The sequence below is a fragment of the Thunnus albacares genome, chromosome 16, assembly GCF_914725855.1.
Source record: "Thunnus albacares chromosome 16, fThuAlb1.1, whole genome shotgun sequence".
Classification (NCBI taxonomy): domain Eukaryota; kingdom Metazoa; phylum Chordata; class Actinopteri; order Scombriformes; family Scombridae; genus Thunnus; species Thunnus albacares.
In genome coordinates, this window is record NC_058121.1 from 15,223,147 (window position 1) to 15,242,383 (window position 19,237).

General features: G+C 39.8%; 2 protein-coding genes across 3 annotated transcripts; both read right to left on the minus strand.

Moving 5' to 3' along the window:
* Positions 1-3,835: 3,835 nt before the first annotated feature.
* On the minus strand, positions 3,836-10,731 carry fam167ab (family with sequence similarity 167 member Ab). Of its 2 annotated transcripts, none has more exons than XM_044377494.1 (3): positions 10,515-10,731; positions 7,361-7,848; positions 3,836-5,678 (listed from the first exon to the last, which is right to left on the minus strand). In XM_044377494.1, the coding sequence occupies exons 2-3, from the start codon at positions 7,646-7,648 to the stop codon at positions 5,415-5,417; spliced, it is 552 nt and encodes a 183-aa protein (XP_044233429.1). In that variant the 5' UTR covers positions 7,649-7,848; positions 10,515-10,731; the 3' UTR covers positions 3,836-5,414. The 2 variants fall into 2 exon arrangements, with proteins under 2 accessions (XP_044233429.1, XP_044233428.1); XM_044377493.1 differs by having other exon boundaries at positions 7,277-7,848.
* A 46-nt stretch (positions 10,732-10,777) lies between these two features.
* On the minus strand, positions 10,778-18,494 carry lca5 (lebercilin LCA5). The gene is made up of 10 exons (XM_044377492.1): positions 18,123-18,494; positions 17,588-17,728; positions 15,991-16,412; positions 15,217-15,452; positions 14,792-15,097; positions 14,330-14,467; positions 14,128-14,224; positions 13,765-13,901; positions 13,465-13,651; positions 10,778-13,381 (listed from the first exon to the last, which is right to left on the minus strand). Exons 3-10 carry the CDS (start codon positions 16,388-16,390, stop codon positions 12,483-12,485), a joined length of 2,400 nt encoding a protein of 799 aa, XP_044233427.1. The 5' UTR covers positions 16,391-16,412; positions 17,588-17,728; positions 18,123-18,494; the 3' UTR covers positions 10,778-12,482.
* Between the last annotated feature and the right edge of the window lie 743 nt (positions 18,495-19,237).

A 19,237-nucleotide genomic window follows, 5' to 3' on the forward strand; every position in this document is an offset into this window, starting at 1 on the left:
TCAAAAGATATTTTTTATGGGAATGGAGCAGGGTTATAAGAGCGCACGTACAGACTGGAACACTACACCTGGGCTCAAAAAGGCTCTTTGGCTTGAGACGCTGTCTGCCTCGAACAAAAGGATGAGATAATCAAGAAGCCTATGATCTCACGGTGCAAATCTGGATTCGTTCTCATCGCACAAGCAGACTTTTGTTGGTTAGTTCTACCCGTGTGTGACAATGTTGCATCATTGTTTTGGTAAAGAGGGAGAGTAAATTATTGTTTTTGACTTGGTCTCAGTGTAATTGAACTGCGTCTGCTTTCTCACACTACTTGAAGGAATCCTAATTGGCTTTCTGTAAATTCTCATCCTAATCCAATTTTAGACAGAACAGAATCACTCCATTGTGCTGTGTTCGAAGCAAGTAATTATTACATAGATCATTTGGTTTAATTAAGTCATTAAAAGATCTCAGGCTGGTTTACAGACTTTGCCAATTATCTTTTTTAATGGCCGTAGCCCCTGTAACGAGTGCCTCCATCACGTTGCATGAACATGCCTCATGAAGAAGCATCAGACTGGTGTTAGCTTGTTGAGCCTTCTTATTGCTTGTTTCACTGAAAAGGTTACTGTAGTCAAGAATGAAAGTGTGTCACTTTAGCCTGTGCTTTGAGCTAAATGCTAATGTCAGCATGCAAACAACTCCACAATAATTTTAACATGCTGATATATTAGGAAGTTTAAAGGATGGGTTCACAGTTTCTCTTTGTCAGAAAACAATAATCAGGTGCCAAAATGAACATTAAAATAGGTTTTTTTTGCCATAATCATAATCAATTTGATGTTAAAAAGATTGGAAATGTGGCAGATATCCACTTGATATGACTAACTCAGACTGCTGAAGCTTCATATAAGCCTCTGATAAACCTTTAAATGCATTTTTCAAAATGACAAATGACTCTTTCAGTGTTAATATGGGCACCTGACTGTTGTTTTACGACACTTCGAAAAATGCGAACCTATCCTTTAATGTTTACCATCTTTACCATCATTTACTGCTGTATCATGCTAACGTTAGCTAATTAGCACTACAGTACAGCTAGTGGGAATATCATTCATTTTTCAGGAATTTAGTCATAAACCAAAGTAAAATATTGGACAAATAAAAAAAGTTTGACTTGATGATGCTACTAGATGAAAAGTTAATAACCCAGGTCATTTGGATTCACCCTCTGGGGAACATGAATGTCTGTACCACTGTAAGTTTCATGCAATCCATCTAATAGTTGTTGAAATATTTCACTCAAAACCAAAAATTTGTACCTCATGGTGGCACTAGAGGAAAAGTCAGAGGATCACTAAAGTCAATAGGATTTATCCTCTGGGGATCATGAATGTATGTACAGAATTTCATGGCCATTCATCCAGTAGTTGCATCCAAAATAAATATATATATATATATATATATATATTGGGAGTCTATTTTTAAGACTTTATTACAGTGACAGTAGAAAGTAGACAGGAAACGATGGGGAGAGAGAGACGGGGTATGACATCCAACAAATGTTATGTGGCATGCGTCTTAACCAGTAGGCTACTGTGCCACGCAATATCCATCATTTCAACATTTCAGTCACTTCAAATGAGTTTCTTAAGAATTAAATTTATGTAGAAACATTTAACTGCTTTTGATTTTCTTTTTTTTTCTTTTGATTTGCTTTGATTGGACAGAACTTAAATCAAAAGGCTTGTGAGCCTTAAACAACCAATTCCAGTGCTGAAAAATAGTTACAAACCACTAACTTTTGATTCACTTAAGAAACCTACTGCCCGCCAACTGAATCTTACACAGCGCATACAGCCCACTCCAAAATGAAAAGGAATCTGCAAGCCAGGGGCTTTTTCCCCAAATTAATATTTCACTGAGAAAGTTATAGGGTTTTCTTATTGCTCCTGGACATGTTTAATATGTGTCCAGGAGCCAGGCCAAACGTTCCCCTGACCTTATAAATCTATTTTCCAACAATTTACAGTCAGAATCAGTGTGTGGACACAGCAGGGGTTTAATTGTGTGGTCAAGCTTGAAGCCTCATGCGTTTGCAATGTGCCTTGTTTCTCCAACAGAAACAGTCCGATTCAGCTCTTATTTCCACACAATTAAAAATGAAGAGTGCTATTACTGGCGAAAAGTTTTCCATAGAGTGGTCAAAAAAAAAAGTTCTAGCTTTGTTAAGAGTCATAAATGAGGGAATAGGAAATTTTGTCATCACAACATCCAAGTCAGTATCCAAAAATAACCAATTTTGATGAATAACCTACCAGTTAAAATACTGCAGTTAAACCCCCATGTCTATTTATTGTGCTCTCCTCTGGGCAGTGGTGCTCTCGTCTTCAAAAATGTTTCACCCTTACTGTTAATCTTTGCTGAGATGGGATGTACTGAGACGCCTCTATACAAATGCTCAGCGTGAGGCACAGTCTGGGATTCTCGCCAGTCTCACCCTGTGGTTCACCTTGATGAGGTTTCTCTCTCTCTGCTGTTCATGCTTGAAATTACAGCTCAGTCACACTGAGAACTGCAACTCTGTGGTGTCACATCTGTTATATTCCTGGAGGTGTCATGAACATCAGATAAAAAAAAAGCCCTAGTTAAACAAGTTGTGTCCTGATTAAGACAAAAAGAAAGATAGGAAAACTGACTACTTATTTTCAGAATAAATAAAAATCCTGATCTTAATTTCCCTTGAAGTAAATGGACAACATTAAGGTATCTTTTATAACTGTGGTCCAAATCACCCTAAAACCAACTAATTATTTAAACTCTCGTGGCCTAATTTTAGCAGAGAGAGATACAGTATCTGGTCTTCATGGTCCAGCAGCAGAGATAGCACTTGATTTTATGCTTGTCGAGTCATTTTGTCATGCAAATGAGATGGTATAAGCATGAAATTCATAAAATGGAAAACTCCAGGGACAGCTGTTGGGCAGAACTGGAGTCGAGTAAACAAGCACAGCCAAAACTATTTCTTGGATTTAAAAATTGCTGTGCAGCACGCAGTGTAATTGCAATATTGCAATTGTAATTGCAATAACTTAAATATAATAAGAAAAAATTAAATTAAACCACTTTGGGGTTACTAGCGGGTCAATAGATTATGTATGTGATGGCCCCTCTGGCAGCCATTCAGTCTAAAGGAGATGCGGTTTTCAGCAGCAATAAGCCCACATAAAGCTGGAGCTCATGCATGAAAATCTCAGGCTCAGCAAAGTTATTCATGACCTGCCACTTCAGGCCCTCCAGATGGAGAGGGACACAAGGATCAGAGAATGGGGTACAGAGTCTCACATGCAAAACTCATGACCCCCATGCTCATGTCTTCACACATAATCAAAGCTGTGGGGGCCCGGGCTTTTCCCAACTGTTTACACAAGCTCTTGTGCAAAAGCATTAGGACAAAAATGACAGAGAGGCTCACTTATGGAAAGAAGGTGAGAGACCCTGGATGTGTCATGTCATTTTTCCAAAGTTTAAGCGTCTGTTATTGTGCGATGTCATCTATCACAAGGAACCCTGAAACAACAGTCATTTAAAAAAGCTGAAAGTAGATATGACCTCCAGATAGCTGATTTTAGGTCTTTAGCTTAGACATACCCTGCCTTCAACTTCCAAGTGATTGCTGCCTCATTCCTAAGATCCGTCCATGGTTCAGTGAACACCTTAATACCTACTGAAGTTAAGTGTGTTGGTGAAAGACTCCCTTCTTATCCTGTGTTTGAGTGGCAGGTCTTACCGCAAGAAAACATACCATTGGTGGTATTATTGAGATGACAGCAAATTAAATGCATCCATGGATCTCTTGGTGGATTATTTATTTCCAGTACATTCGTGAAAACATACTACTAGCACTTACAACGAACCATTTAAGATATCATGTTTTACTGAACCAGTTTTAAAGTATGTTCCATTCGATTAGAGGCTTAGTAACACAAGATCAAGTTGACATACTGTAGCAGTAGCAGTTTTCTTGCCAGGTGGTAAGTGGCATTGTGCCTCACTGCTTTGGGGTGGTCAGGGGAGGGGAGGGGGGGGGGGGGGGGCAAGTATTGTGTTAGTACAGAAACATAATATCATAATGTTGGGACATTAGGAGTGGACAACATTGTTAATCTTGTCATTTCAGTGTCCAGTGTTCACTCCTGTGGTCACCAAATTAGATGTGTATGTCAGTGTGTGAGAGCTTTAAATCTGTGATTTATAGTATATCTGGGCCACAACGAATGGTATCTCAAACCCTGCAACTGCACAATGACTATACTTGGCTCAAATTTCATACTCCCACAGTTCAAATGCAAACCTTCACGACCTCAATTTCTTGTTTGGAGGATGAGTTATAAAAGGTTACTTCCAATTATATATCCCATTATAACTGCCGACATAACAAGATGGCCCGTATCCATGTGATTTGGTACACACAGATATCTAGATGAGTTATAATTCAATGTTTATCCACAAAACTGAGCTGCGTTCTTGTTCCAAACAGACAATGCCCTCTTAAATGGTTACTTCCTGGCTGGAGCTCAACAATTAGAGCATAAAAAAAGGCAAGACTGTTCAAGACATCCTTACTTAAAAGAAGAAAATAGAGGACTGGAAACCATCATACCAACTAGTGCAATTTCACAATCATTACAAATAAAATATAATTTCAACCATATTCTACAAAACCATATTCTACAAAACAGCATTGTTTTCTAAATTTATACTACTACTCGTTAACTAAAATATGCATTGGATTTAAATTGTACATTTTGTATCAATAATAAGGCATCTTTTTAAAAGCACAAAAAATGTTTAGATCAAGATCCAGGACATGGAACCAAGAGATTAAGTTTCTTATCTCCACTGATAGCATCATAGAGAGGACTGTATGCACTAAAAATATATTCAAATAGTTATATGTGCTTGATAAATCTAGGCTTGTAGATAGAAAGCGCTTAAGTCCCAGGAAACAACCAAATCATTGGCTTAGAAGTGGACAGGAATAAACTTGAGATTGCCTTTCTTTAGTTTAAAAACTGCAAATATTCTGTTTCACGTCATGATAGCCTGCAGGTCTAAAATCTGCTGTGGTTTTAAGACAGAGATGTTGCTGTGTACAGTATAGCTGCCGTGTACAGTTTAGTGGCAAAAACACTATATATGTACTTACTAAACTATTCTAGCTAAATAATATACATTACCTAAATCTCTCTCTTTCATTATAGGAACTGTAAAACAGGGTTTATGTCTAGTTTGATCCTCACAACGTTGTGGTCGAGTCCTAAATGCACAAAGGATTTCACCACAATCTGGTGTTTTGCAGCGGAGTAAAGATAGTATAAGACAGGCTGTATTTATCCACAACTCCCTGACTGAAGTTCTATCACTGCCACTAGCAGAGTGAGAATCTGCGAGAGTTAATGTTCATCTTGGTGACGCCGATGAGTCGCAGTGGGGCAGAGAGGCCGAGGCCCGGGGTGACGGGGCATTCACACAGCAGGTCAGACAGCTCGTCCCGCTCCTCAAGGCCAAAGGTGGCGTCATTAAGCATCCGGCGATGCAGGTGACACGTCTGCTCGATCTTCAGCTTGTTGATGTCGCTTCGAAGCCGCATGAGCTGCCTCGCCAACTGCTGGTCCTGTAAGCGCATGTCTGTCTGTGAGAGGAAAGACAAAGATGGACAGTTTAATTAGTCAATTAATCAACTACAACTTTTGTAACTGAATAAGTGTTTAGTCAGGTAAAAATACCAGGAAAAAATACTATTGTTCTTTTGGTTGTAGGTAAATATTTCTTAGAAATCTCGCAACAAAGAAATTCTCAACACAAGGACCAACTTATTTGATATTTTCACAGCTTTCAACCACATCTTGTGGCCTTCTTAAGCGGATTAATCATATATGGTTATAACAGCTAAACCATATCAATGAAAATTTAGTAACTCCATCCACGGAGGAAGACCATGAGATGTGGTTGAGAGCTTCGGAAACAACAAGCAAATTTGACCTTTTACTTACCTGCAAATTTTATGTTCTTGTAAAGCTGCTGTTTCCAAGGTCAAACATAAACTTTCAAGCTCATCTGGTAACTTGTATTGTTTGCTTTTTTTTTTTTTTTTTATAAATAATTCATTTAAAAAATACCTGATAGACTAATCTGCAATTTTTTAAAATATAAAAATATATACTGTACCTATACATTTATATAATAATGAGGAGACTTAGACAAGAAGATCAATACCACTCTTGTGTCTGTGCAATATATGAAACTACAACCAGCAGCCACTTAGCTTAGTTTAGCATAGAGACTGTATACAGGGGGAAACAGCTAGCCTGGCTCTGTCTGAATGTAACCAAACCACCTATTAACACGTCTAAAGCCCAGTAATTAACAATCTTGTTTGTTTAATCCGTACGAGAACTGAAGTGTGAAAACAATGATTTCTGGTTTTACAGGAGGTGTTAATTAGTGACTTACAGAGGCACTACAGTAGTAAGCAGATTTTGTTACCTTTGGACAGAACCAGGCTAGCTGTTCCCAGTCTTAATGCTAAGCCAAGCTAACAGTCTGCTGGCTGTAGCTTCAAATTTACTGTGCAAACATGAGAATGGTGTTGAAAAGAGTGCTTGTTTAATTCCCAAAATGTCCAACTATTGCAATAAACACAATTTTTAATATGTTGAACTGACTTTAGCTCTAAATCTGATATTAACAACAGACTCTACATTGTCTACATGATGCAAATTCACTGGAGGTCTTTGCCTACAGTCCTTACTGTGTGACAAAATCTAAAAAGAAAACTCAGTAGTACATCCACAAACAAGTTTCTCAGCATAAGCTCTCTCGAAATGATCTCTTTCTTGACCACTGTCTATGTGCAAATGTTTGTGCAAAGATCACAATTATCTCTCTTGTCCACTGTCTGTGCAAAATGTTTGTGGCCACATTCTGTGTGAGTCTGCCTCTGCCAATGCCTCTTTGCGTGCTCAGTACAAACTTATGAACCATGGCTGAATGTGCAGCGTAATTGAGCAGAGTAAAAGTGATTACACTTGCAGAAACTGTGTGTAAGAAATGCTATTGCCTGAGTCCCAATCAATCTCACTGACTAATTTGAATGGGATTCTTCTGGCCAGTAATTGGATATTGTTCAATTTAGCCAAGTAGCAAGAAGTTATTTTCTTTCTGGCCTTTAACTGCAACATTATAAAGCTTTTTGGGGTTAAGTACCAAAACAACTTTGAAGTGCCTCACCAGCTCTCTCCTGAGCCAACTGAGAGCCTCGTCGATATTTCCAAATCCCTTCAAAACACCTGATGGCAGCTTGCACCGACTCACATCAGATTTCGCTACAGTCTCTTCGAGTGTGTCTCTTCGCTTCCCTTCAGGCTCTACTTGGATCGGGCTTTTTCTAGTTCCCGACTCTCTGACGCTCTCTGCCTCCAGCTGGGCTTTCCATTCCAGGTAAGAAGGTCTCCTGGTCTCAAGTCTTAATTTCTCTGTCAAGGCCTTCAAGGTCATGAGATGGTCATCTGTAGGCAAATCCACATCTTCTTCACATTCTGCTTCCTCCAGGACACTAGCACTGTCCACCGTGATCTGAGGAGGAGCTGAGCGTGCCTCCATCCCTAACTGCAAAAAGCTCCTCAAAAGTGTGTCAATGTAAAGGAAAATAATGATAAATGTTCTTCATTGGCAGTCTCTTTTGTTGTTACTGATGGACATTGCTTTTTGTCCTTCCTGTGTCTCTGTTCTTGTCAGTGCAGTAAATTTTCAAACTGATTTGATTTGCCCTTTGGTGTTTTGGAAGCAGATACTCCTCAGAGCTGTAGAAGAGAAAAGATGCAAGTTATGAAACATTTGCTGACTGACAACCATCTCCAAATGTCAAGTGAGGAATCTAACACGATGCCTGACAAAAAGACACCTCAACTTTGGCAGGTTTAGCCGTGTAACAGGATAGATTAACGAGTATAATTAAAGTTTGTGTACTTTCTCTGCCCAATTCTGTAAACCGATTTAGATTGAGTGACCGGCTTCTCACATATCAGATAATAGAGGATCAGCAGACTCGGGGGCATACACCTCCAGGACTTTTTCATTTAACGGGAGCAAATCGTTTCCATAGCAACGACACAGGCAGTGTAAATGAATCAGCAATTTTTCCACCTCCTGTCCTCGGATCTCATCGCCTCAACTGAAGTAAAGTGACAGATGACTGGCAGTGGGACCAACTGGCTGACATTCTTGCTCTTTTACGGCCAACATACATTAATTGACATGTTTAAAAAATGACTTTAACAGATCCTGTACATTATGGGCATATTTGAGTACTCCTCAGTAGACATGGTTACGATCAATTACAGCAGCAGTTAAAATACTATCTGTAAGCAATTACCTGACTATGGCATCCAAAAGCACATGTTAGAAACACTAAGCCCTTTGGAAAGACATAAAGACACAAACTAAATCTGTATTACAGCCTCTTACATGATATAGCAAGCAGTCGTACCAAGGGAAGCTCCAGCAAAAGCAGGCTCATGAGCACAGTGTCCTCTTACACAGTCTTCAAACACTCAATAAGTGGTTAGTGCTCAGTTATTCCATAATGGGCACAGCAGACCAGCGGTGAAGTCATTGCCCTTGTATCTAATGATAGGCTTGGCTGTTTTGCAAGGTAAAATAGACCTCTGACTGTGCACAGTAGCTGACTTATGAATGCTTGGGAAAGGATCCTCTCTTTACTCTGTACAGGAATCAGTCAGTCTCTGGAGACCACATTGTTACAGGAGACCATAGAAGGTGGTGAAAAATCCATGCCACATGCATTTTTAAAGGGTTTGTAAAGACCATGTATGTACAGTAAGGAAGTGGTTTAGGTTGTGGTTAAGAACTGCAAAGCTAAGATGTTTAGAAGGAAGGCGGGGGGGGGGGGGGGGGGGGGTATTATGAAATGAGCAGTGATTACGAATTATAAAGAAATACAGATTATAAACCTGTAAAAAACTCATTTCAATTCTCTTCTTGTTGGTTGCTTGATCATTTAAGAGGCACTTTTAATGAACCCAGACACTTTTAATACAGCAAAAGGAGATCTTTAAGTGAGGGGAGCTAAAATTTACATCCTGTATATCAAATGTATCCTGGAGCAAATAACAACATCGATACATCTATGGGGAAAAAAAGACCATTTATCCCCATTATCCAAATGTCTCAACTGGCATCCAAACATCACCCATGCTGTGCATTCCTCTGGTTTCAAGGACTGAATACAGAATTTAACTGCTCAGCAGCATCAAGTTGCACTGTTGCCACACCAGTGAAATTTATTTTGTGGTGTTGGACTAAGAAATGCCAAAATTTGGTCTGGCCAAAGAGCAGGAAGTCTGGCTCTTCTATCTGGAACATGCTTGCGTGTCTATATAACAAACATAACCTCATAGGAACTAATTCGGTTTTATAGTTTATCTTTCCAATCCACAATATGACCTCCATTCAGAGGTGTTGAATTTCAAACAGTAAAGTTAATTTATTATGTGCTGATATAGATATGCGTAAGAATAGAAATCATCAACACGTTCACAGGTTGACCCACAGAACTGACTTTAACACAAAAGCTATTCATGAAGATAAACACCAAATTACCGTGGTGTATTGGATTCCTTTATTATGACATCAGAACTTAATTAAACAGTTTGTAGTTCAAAGTGTGCCACTTTTACAACCTAAACCAGAGACAATAAAGACATATTAGACATCAGTAACAACAGGTGCTCTTTTCTAGGTGCACATAATCAGAAAAGGAGGGATGAATTTAATTCTTTTTTTTTTGAAGATACTTAATCTAAGATACCTTTTTATGATATGTATGTCAAGTGTTCAGTCAAATCACATTTCCTACTGTTAGATTTTGCCACTGTAATACACAAGTACATACAGTGAACAAAGTAAACATTGTTTAACAAATAAAATATATTTTTTCATAAATAACTATTTTATGGTACAAATAAAAAAATAAAAAACGCACAAATTGCTAAAACAACAGAAATACAACTTTAGCTTGTTTTCTTTCCTGGATTAGATTAATTGAATTCATAAAACCTTACTGTAGTTCTAGTCTAGCCAACAAAAGAGAGCATGCTGGGATATAAAAGTTTACTTTCTCATTAACTTTTTTCTCATTTAAGCCCTTAATTGAGAAACTACTTATTTAGCCCAATTATTTTTTCTCAGCATACGACCACTTCAGGAGATTCTAGTTATTTTCTTCAGAAAATATCATTTCTATATTAGAGTCTAAAGCTTAACGCGACATTTAGGGGTTGAAGTTTAACATACTCCAAAACCGTCACGCAAGAATACACCGAGGGATGCTGCGTCCACATTTTCTGCACGTGAGCAGCCAATCATCTCAACCTCCTCGAGCTTTCCAGACACCATGCAGCAAGGTGAGACACTTACTGTAAGACTTACTGCGTGATGGCTGGCTCACCTTATCGGAATTTCCCTGCTGAAGTCCAACTTGTTGTCAGGCACCCTCAGTACAAGCATACACATCAGTGAGGGCCACCTCTGTTGTTATCCCCTCCGCTGCTCCTCGGTCCACTTGTTTTTGAGCAGAGATCTACCGGAGGAGGGGCGGGGAGGTTGCGTCAGGTTCTGGTTGCTTGGAGACATCCCAGGAATGCCTCATCAGACTTCCCGCCGCATGAATATTGCTGAAAGTGCGCCACAGCCCGATGACCACACAACCGCTTTACTCTTACTATTATTTATTTTCATTCAACAGATAAAAGGAAACTTCCTTTCAACAATACAGTTGGGTAATAAGTACAAAATGTGAAAAACTCGAAATACTGACTGATTAACCACAAAGTTTTCATTGGTTACACATTGAATCCCTTTCAGTTACTATATTAAATTCTGCAAGAATAAATACAAAAAGTGTCAAAATGGAGATATCTTGAACAATATACAAATTTTACTGCTTATTGATGCATGGTAGTAATCTCCTTGTGCCATGTTAGGAGTTTGGTGTATGAATCTATAGTGATTTTTCATTATTGAAGTCTATAAGAACATAAATAAATAGAGATAAATATAGAGCATTTTGTCTGTTCACTCCAAAATAGTCCAACAGGCTATAGCCAGGGGTGCTTTATTTTACTGACAAGGTTTAGTGTTGATTGTCTGCAAAAGTGTAGTACTGCCATCACATGAGAAATATCAGTCCAGCTGTGCCAAAAACTCTGAAAGGCACCTGACGAGGGCCTTGGAACTCACCAAGGATTACAGATATTTACTATTTCAGGGGGTCAGAATTTCTACACACTATTAACAGAGGACTACACAAGCTTTCAATGAGTTGAACATCATATTAATTATTTTACATTGTTTCAGTATAGGACATAATGTTTCTATGGGGGTGATGACATTTCCTTCTAGCTGGGACATTTAATCAGTATCACCATCAGCTGTGAACTTCTAACACCCGTTCATTTCATGGAAGGAAAGACAGTTAAGCGCCTTTATCTAAACATTTATGTTGATCTGTATCGACATAATAATGCCATCTTCGGAAAGTTGTATATAAATAACCTATTTTGTCAGTCTTCCAGCAGTCTACACATATTTTGGATTGTCATATCACTCAGTGCTACATTCTTATGGCATGGACTCTAAAAGAGGTCAAAGATTACTGTGCCCAAACTTTGTAGAATTCATTTCGTTCACGTATGATCACAAATCAACAAAGAATAGCAAAGCAAAACATTTATCACCAAAAAATATAGTAGAGCTCAAACCTGAAATGATAATAAATGTGATTGCATCAACAGTTTCAGTGTGACTGTATTGCTTGACTTTTGGTTTGTGTTTATTGGACAACAGCTGGTGGGGATGAGGATCCTATGTGTTGCTGCTCTGCTGACTTTCTATTGGTCAGATTAACTGCCAGTCATATGCTTCCAAGAAAATTGGGATATAAGCAGATGAAACTTCCTCAAATTCAATAAATGCTACAAATACAAGCCACTGTCTTCACCACACTTAATGCAACTAGCACTAAAAGGGTCAAAGATGCCATATGACCAGTTTCAGCTAGAACCGTCATCCATGTGTGTGTATACACACCTGAATTTTTTAAACCTACATTCAATCATAAATGCTTCACTATGTAGAGGATTTAAGACTGTTGCAGCATAGTGACACAGGTTAATATATTAATCATTTATAAGGGTAATTTAGATACCTCACTGGTCAAAAGTTTGGGCACTTTCTCATTCAAGTGAATGGGTAGGTGTGTCCAAAGTTTTGATTGGTACTGTACATCTGTAGAAAGAGGTTTTGTTTACCATCTATGTTTGGTTCTGGTAATGTTAAAATCTTTATTACATTACACAAATCAATAGTTCTAAGACTTGAGTTGAAATTTGAATTCAACTGCCGACCAAAATGAAGTCTACAAAGTGAGCTCTTCTATGTCATCATCAAATGAGGGGATGGCACGGACGGCGGGTCTGCTATCTGCGATGTGTAGAGTGTTAAGGGAGGATGCTGGAGGACTGGAAGACCCTGAGTTGAAGCTGAACAGTCCTTCCCTTCTTGGACGTATCCCATTGGCAGCTGGGGGACTACTGAGGACATCCATTTTATTGGAGTTGCTCACGCTGTTGCCAGCAGGTGTCGCTAGGGTACCAAATAGCTGTTGCATGAGGCTTGATTTCCGGTCCTTCTCCGCTCCTCTTTCTACCTCTTTTTCTTTCTCTGTGTCCACCGCTCTGACACTAAAAACCCCTATTGCTTCTAATGCGGAGTCCCTGTCTTCTTTGGGTGGAGGTGGAGGTGGAGGGAAGCCAGAGGAACATCGGGAGGCTGAATGTCCAAAAGAGGGAGCGTAGCTTCCGAAAGCCAAGTCGTCGCTGGATATTTGGGACCGCACTACTCTCCTCCCCTCTATGCCCGATCTTCTCCTTCCAGCTTCCCTGCTTTCAGCGTGCAAACTTGCTGACGATTCTGATTCTGTGAGGTTAAAAATTGAAGAGTTATGGTTTCTCGGCTCAGGCAGACGAGGAGAAAAATGGTCACTGGTACCCTTGTTGGAGTCAGACGTACTAGACTCAGCAAACATGGGGTCCTGGGCTCCCTGGTTTTGACGGTCTATTTCATGCATCTTGGCCAGCAGCTGTTCTTTTTTGCGATGTGCTTCCCCTGCTGTATGCTGATTGGTCAGAGACTCCTGGTTCCACCTTTCCACCTCTTCTTGGACATAGCCACGCTTCCTGCTGTTCTCTTCCTCCCTCTGGTTTAACAGGGAACTTGTCCTCTTTCTGTCTTCTTCCTCCTTTTCTTTCTCCCAGCCTGTGAAAAAAATGTGTGTTAGCCTTAAGTAAAAGCCTGTACATGAGCCAGAAATATGTGTATGTACTTATTACCCGTCTTACCATCTCTTAGTCTCTTCGCCTTCTCTTCAAGCAGATTCAGCTCTTGGTTGAGTTGCAGCTTCTCCTTCTTCTCCTGCTCCTTCACCATATCCTTCTCCCTATCTCTTTCTTTTTCTCTCATCTTCTGTTGTTCCCAGTTTTGATGTCTGTCATCTGTCTCTGCTTTCCTGTCCACTCTGTCAAGCTCCTGAAGGAATTGATTGAGAGAGAAATGGAAAAGAAGTGAAGGACAGACAGTAACGGTGGACAGATTGAGTACAAAACGGTAAGGTGACACCAGGGGTAGTGGAGACACTTTACCTTGAGTGATAGGTATTCGTCAGGTGCCTGCTCATTGTACTCATTCGCGTCAGTGATGGCGGGAGGGGGCGTGGGGAAATCTGGACTACAAATCCTGTCTTCAGTCTGCACTGCCTTGCTGCTGTTCCTGCTGGGGGCTTGGTGTGAAACAAACACAGTATATATATATATATATATAAAAGTATATATCAGAGTTGATTTAGCTACAATCAGTATCATGGCAAGTAGTCATCATCGCCTATTGTGAACTACTTTTTTTCATATATTCCAGGCATTAAAATGTATTATTTAGACCAGTATGCGTTCAAAAGAGCTTCAGGTTTTATGATAAATACACATATAGACTTTAGATAATTGTCTTACTCTTCCGCTTTGTGCCGCTGTCAATATCTTTTCTTGATAAGGGCTTCCCCATGCGGTTGGCATAAATGTTCTTGGTATCTAGTTCTCTCTCCTTCTCCTGATAAGAAAATAAATTTACCGCATTAAAGTGATCTGCTTTCTATGCATAAAGACAAGTCTGTTTCAGTTGGTTTTTTTTGAGTATATTTTTGTGTGTATGCACCTTGAGTTTATTGGTCAGTCGTTCCAGCTCCTCCTGCAGAGCCCTTATCTCTTCCTGGGCACTGATAGTCTTCTTCTTCTCTGCAGCCAGCTGCCTCTGGTAACTGTTGTTGCTCAGCTCTATGCTACGCTCCAGCTCCTTCAAACACACACATGCACAAAAAATGCAGTTTATAGCTGTGGACTAACAGTAGGAAAACAGAGACTTAGGATAGATGAAATGAGCAAAGAGAAATTACTATTTATTTTATGGATGTCCATACAAATTAGATAAATGTGGAATTGTTACCATGGAGTCAAATCTGCAAGCTACTGTCAAAGATTGTGTGCCTCTTGTTTTTGGTTTAATGTCTTTGTGCCAAAAAGCAACTCCTGCAATCTCAACTGTAACTCAAGTTTCGTAATTTTTATCACAAAACTGTACACAGTACGTGAATGAGTAAATAAATTAACTGTGTAATACCTTAATTTTGCGTTCTGCCTCTTGGGCCCGTGCCCTCTCTTCCTCTAGCCTGCGGCTCAGCTCATCCCTGGCTCCTAGCTCTCGCTGATCGATCAGCTTCTTCATCCGGGCGATGGTCGTCTGACTCCTCTGCAGCTGTTCTTCGCTGTTCTTCAGCCGCCGCTCGGCTGCCCGTTCCCGTTCCTGAGTGCGCCTCAGCCGCTCCCGCAGCACGTGGGTCTCGTTGGAGTGGCGAGACAGCAGTTGGGAAATCTCGCTTTCTGTGTCATCATACTGCTGCAGGGCTTTCTGTTGACGCACCTGAAGCTGCAGCAGAAAGATAAGGTAAAAAATTATGCAATTGTTTTCCTCTGATATTGTTTTGGCTCAATGTCAAAACTCTCTACCTTTCCAAACCCTGTATATTCAAACCTAATCAAACCTACCTGTCTGAGAATTCGATTTTCCTTCTGCAGCTCATCAGTGCGCAGCTGCAGCTCCGCGAGAGCGTTACGCAATTCATTGATCTTCAGCAGGCGAGCCGAAAGCATCCGTTTGGTCACCAGGTCCAGGTCTTTAGGAGGTGTGGACTCCTTGCTTTGTGAATGCGTTCCCCTACGATAATGCTGGGGTTGACCACCTGGACGCTGTGGACGAGAAAAACCCCGCCTTCCCACACAACCTGCGAGGTAGAGAAACATACATTATGGTAATGATTGACATGTTTACAGGCCACGACTGAAACGCATACAAGTGCACCTTGATTGCAGAAGCGAATAAAGACTGATCAAAATCAAATTTGAGTCAAGACGACATGATCAGTGTGTTGGTAAAAGGTTTTATAATATCCACATTGGATTTCACAAATAAAGAATTTGTTGTTATGATTTATAGTCAAAGTACAGGGTGGAAAATGCTCATAAAAATCCTCATCCATGTCTAAAAAGAGGATTTTTGTCCTTCCGCAGAAATCATCAGATGGTTAAAATCTGCCTTATACTGCCATCACCTGGACGGTAAAGCAAATTTAAAATATAAATTAATAAATGTTTGACTTCTATGTACAGTACCAGTTACAAGTTTGGACACACTTCAAGTGAATGGGAAGGTGTGTCCGAACTGTTGACTGGTACTGTATGTAAATTTGCTCTATTCATACATTCATCCGTCCATATTTGATCTGATCAGATCAATAGTCATGTTCTCTTTGCTTCACATACCTGTCTTATAGAGTGGACTGCTAGAAATCCTCTTTGCACGCACCCCTCTTTGTGGAGTAGGGGATGGAGTCCGGGACTGGGAGTACTGCGAGACTGAGCACTCGGAGGGAGACTCGTTCTCGTAGTCCTCCGAGTAAAAGGACTCACTACTTCTCCGTCCCTCTTCATCTGATATCTGGTCCCGATCGGGATCTGACTGCCAGATTCTAGTTTTGGATCTACTCTTGACACTGCCCTCCTTTTCATCCTCATCCTGGATCTTGTCCCGGAAATTCTTGTTGCGTTTCTGTTTTTGGGTGGATGATGCTCGAGAATCTTTCTTTGTACTCCTGAGGGACTGCTGACTGAGATGAATATCCCGATTGTCTTCATACGAGTCGCTTATGTTTTCAGATTCCATTTTTTCACTTCCAGAAGAAATGCTATGTTGAATTTTAACACAAGGATAGGGAAAGAAACAGAGCAGACTTATATTAGGACTTTGTTTTGAGTCACAATTTATCATAAGCAAAGGCCTACTTGTACAGGTTGTACCTTACCTGATTTAACAAGCTTACATCACAAGTCCCCTGATAAACTGACCTCAACATTTGTATTGAGCAAGTGAGATGAAATATCCAAAAATTCATCCAAAACAGTAATAAAGAGCAAGGCCGACTGGCTTCTCTCAGGTTTTCCGTATTGTGTGTCTTGGTCACTAAGCGACAACACACATGAGGTGGAATTTTCCATGAGGCATAATGATGTATGATATCACTACTCCACACCACTGCTGCTACATACAAAATACTAGGCTGCCCCCATCTGCTCTGGTGACTTATTAAATAGGCAGATTATTATTTCTGATTGCAAGAAGATGCACTAATTTTATTTTATTTATATTTAAGATGTTGGTCTTTTATGTATGCCTAATAGGTGGATATCTTTATTTCCCTACATTAGAGAAATCTTATGTTAATCATTTCCCATATATGTGTATCACATATTTTTATACAATTATATATATTTATATATATAAAACTGGCCATGGCTCATAATTGCTCAGTCCAGCACCTTCAAGTTTTTTTGTTTGTAAGAGATCAAACAATCTTACGTAGCTTGAGGAATAACATATAATTCAAAAGTAATATTAAGGAGCAAACAGATTAAACAGACCTAATATTTATGTTAATGACATCTAAAGGTCATGCTGTCATCTGGCTCTTTCAGCACGCCTGACAATAACAGAGCCACTTGATGGGCAAGTATCTATGACAACACTGGTACACAGAAGCATCACCGTGAATAGTAAAGGGGCGGAAAGGTCCTTCACATGAATACAAACCTGTTTTTGGAAACAGTTAATTAAAGCTTTGTTGAGTGATACCTGGTTTATTGCATGAAAACTACAGAGTTTATGAGTAAAAACTGCTCTCTCAATGCTTTTTTTCTCCTCTCCAATAGCACAATATACAGTAAATTAAGAAAAAATAACAATAAAGACAATTAATTCAAACTATTTTAAAATGAAAGATGTTCCAGAGACATTATTGTCAAATGTTTTTTATGATTAAAAGTGCTTGGGTGTGCAGTAGTGTAAATGTATTTCGACACTCACCATATACATCACATCCCCATCATCTCTGTCTTCATCCTCCTTATGCTCATCTTCTGCCTCATTATGTTTATATTGGACTATTTCCAGGCTCCTGGTGATGCTATTACCTGAGAGAATCTATGCAGCCGGGTCACAAGCTCTCTAGTGAAAACAAATATACAAACAGGTGCTTGTCATCATGGGCTTAATCCGGACTAAAGTAGTAGCTATATTAGCCTGCTCTGTGACAGGTAGGATTAAAATAGGCCGTCTGCTCTTGGCAGGTGCGTTGTTGTTAGGCTGCCTGCCGAGCAACAGCAACAAAATACCCAGAGCCAAACACACTCCTCATTGGGCCCTCAGCTTACAAGCATTACTGTCAAATATACGTGAATAAGAGAGAAAAGTGACAAAAAGCATTTCAACGTACTGACATTAGCAAACCTGTAACCTGTAAGGTTGTAGTTAGCTAACGGTGCTGGAGGACTGACAGTAGCTTATCATGCTAGGATAGCAACAAAAACCTGTTAACAGGTGGGATGTGTTGTACCGTTACCTTTCAATGTCTGCTGCCACCAATCTGTCCGTTTCCGACGTTGACTTCTTAAAATCTCGCTGGCGTTGTTTGGTTCCCGTTAAACATTACAGCAATTTAAACCCTCTTTGTTTAGAATCAATAGCCCAGTGTTAGCTTCAACTACTAGCAAGCTAGCATGAACTTTAGCTAACACTGCTGCCGTTTAAATAAGAGAGGGCATAACGTTAATCGTCCTATCGTTTTTTTGGAAACAAAATGTCATGATTATCGTTTTAAAATGCGCTGCCCAGTCATTGTCCACAGTAAGATAGCAACACGAGTTACGCCTTGAGGTTTACTCTGGCTCGACCGCTGACGCTGTACCATGGCAACCGCAGCACTTCCCTGCAATACCACTCTACCACCAGAAGGGCGCTGTAGTCAAATCAGTTTTATTCGTTCAGCCTACTATTACAAGTCACAAATTAGTCCTCGGGGGGCTGATTTTAATACAGTCTGTACAACAACAGCAACATCCTCTGTCCTTAGACCCTCGATTTTAGGAGGGAAAAAACTTTAACGAGGGAAAAAACACTACTTGCGATACAAATAGCCTTATGTTTACCAGTATTAATAATATGGAATAAACCATCAGCTGTCCAACCAAACTTTGCTTTGTGTTTGAGGCTTATGCCATGAATTATATATGTTATCTTTCCATTTGATACGTACCATAGTCGGTAATATGGTTTCTTACTCGTGTTATGCAGAAATAGCTGATTTTATGAGGAAATAAATAAGCTATAAAATACAAAGAATATATATTTCTTCCAGAGCAGCTACTAAATGGATTTTGTGGTGAGATTGTTCTCTGAACCCATGAAGAGAGCCACGGTATGACAATTTTGAGGGGGGAAAAGTCCATTCCGGACACCAAGCAATCGGTAACTGCAATTTCTCTTATCCAAGCTACTGTAGGTGAAATAACCTTGGCCACAGCAAGAGTTATTTTAAGCTCAAATTCAAGTGACTTTATTTTCCATTTGTACAGGTACAGAGTAAGCACATTGGAATTCCTGCATGTTTCCCTCAGTCTTTTAAAAAAGGGAAAGACCAACAAAGGGGGCTCTCAAAATTAAAAAGAAGAGTACAAG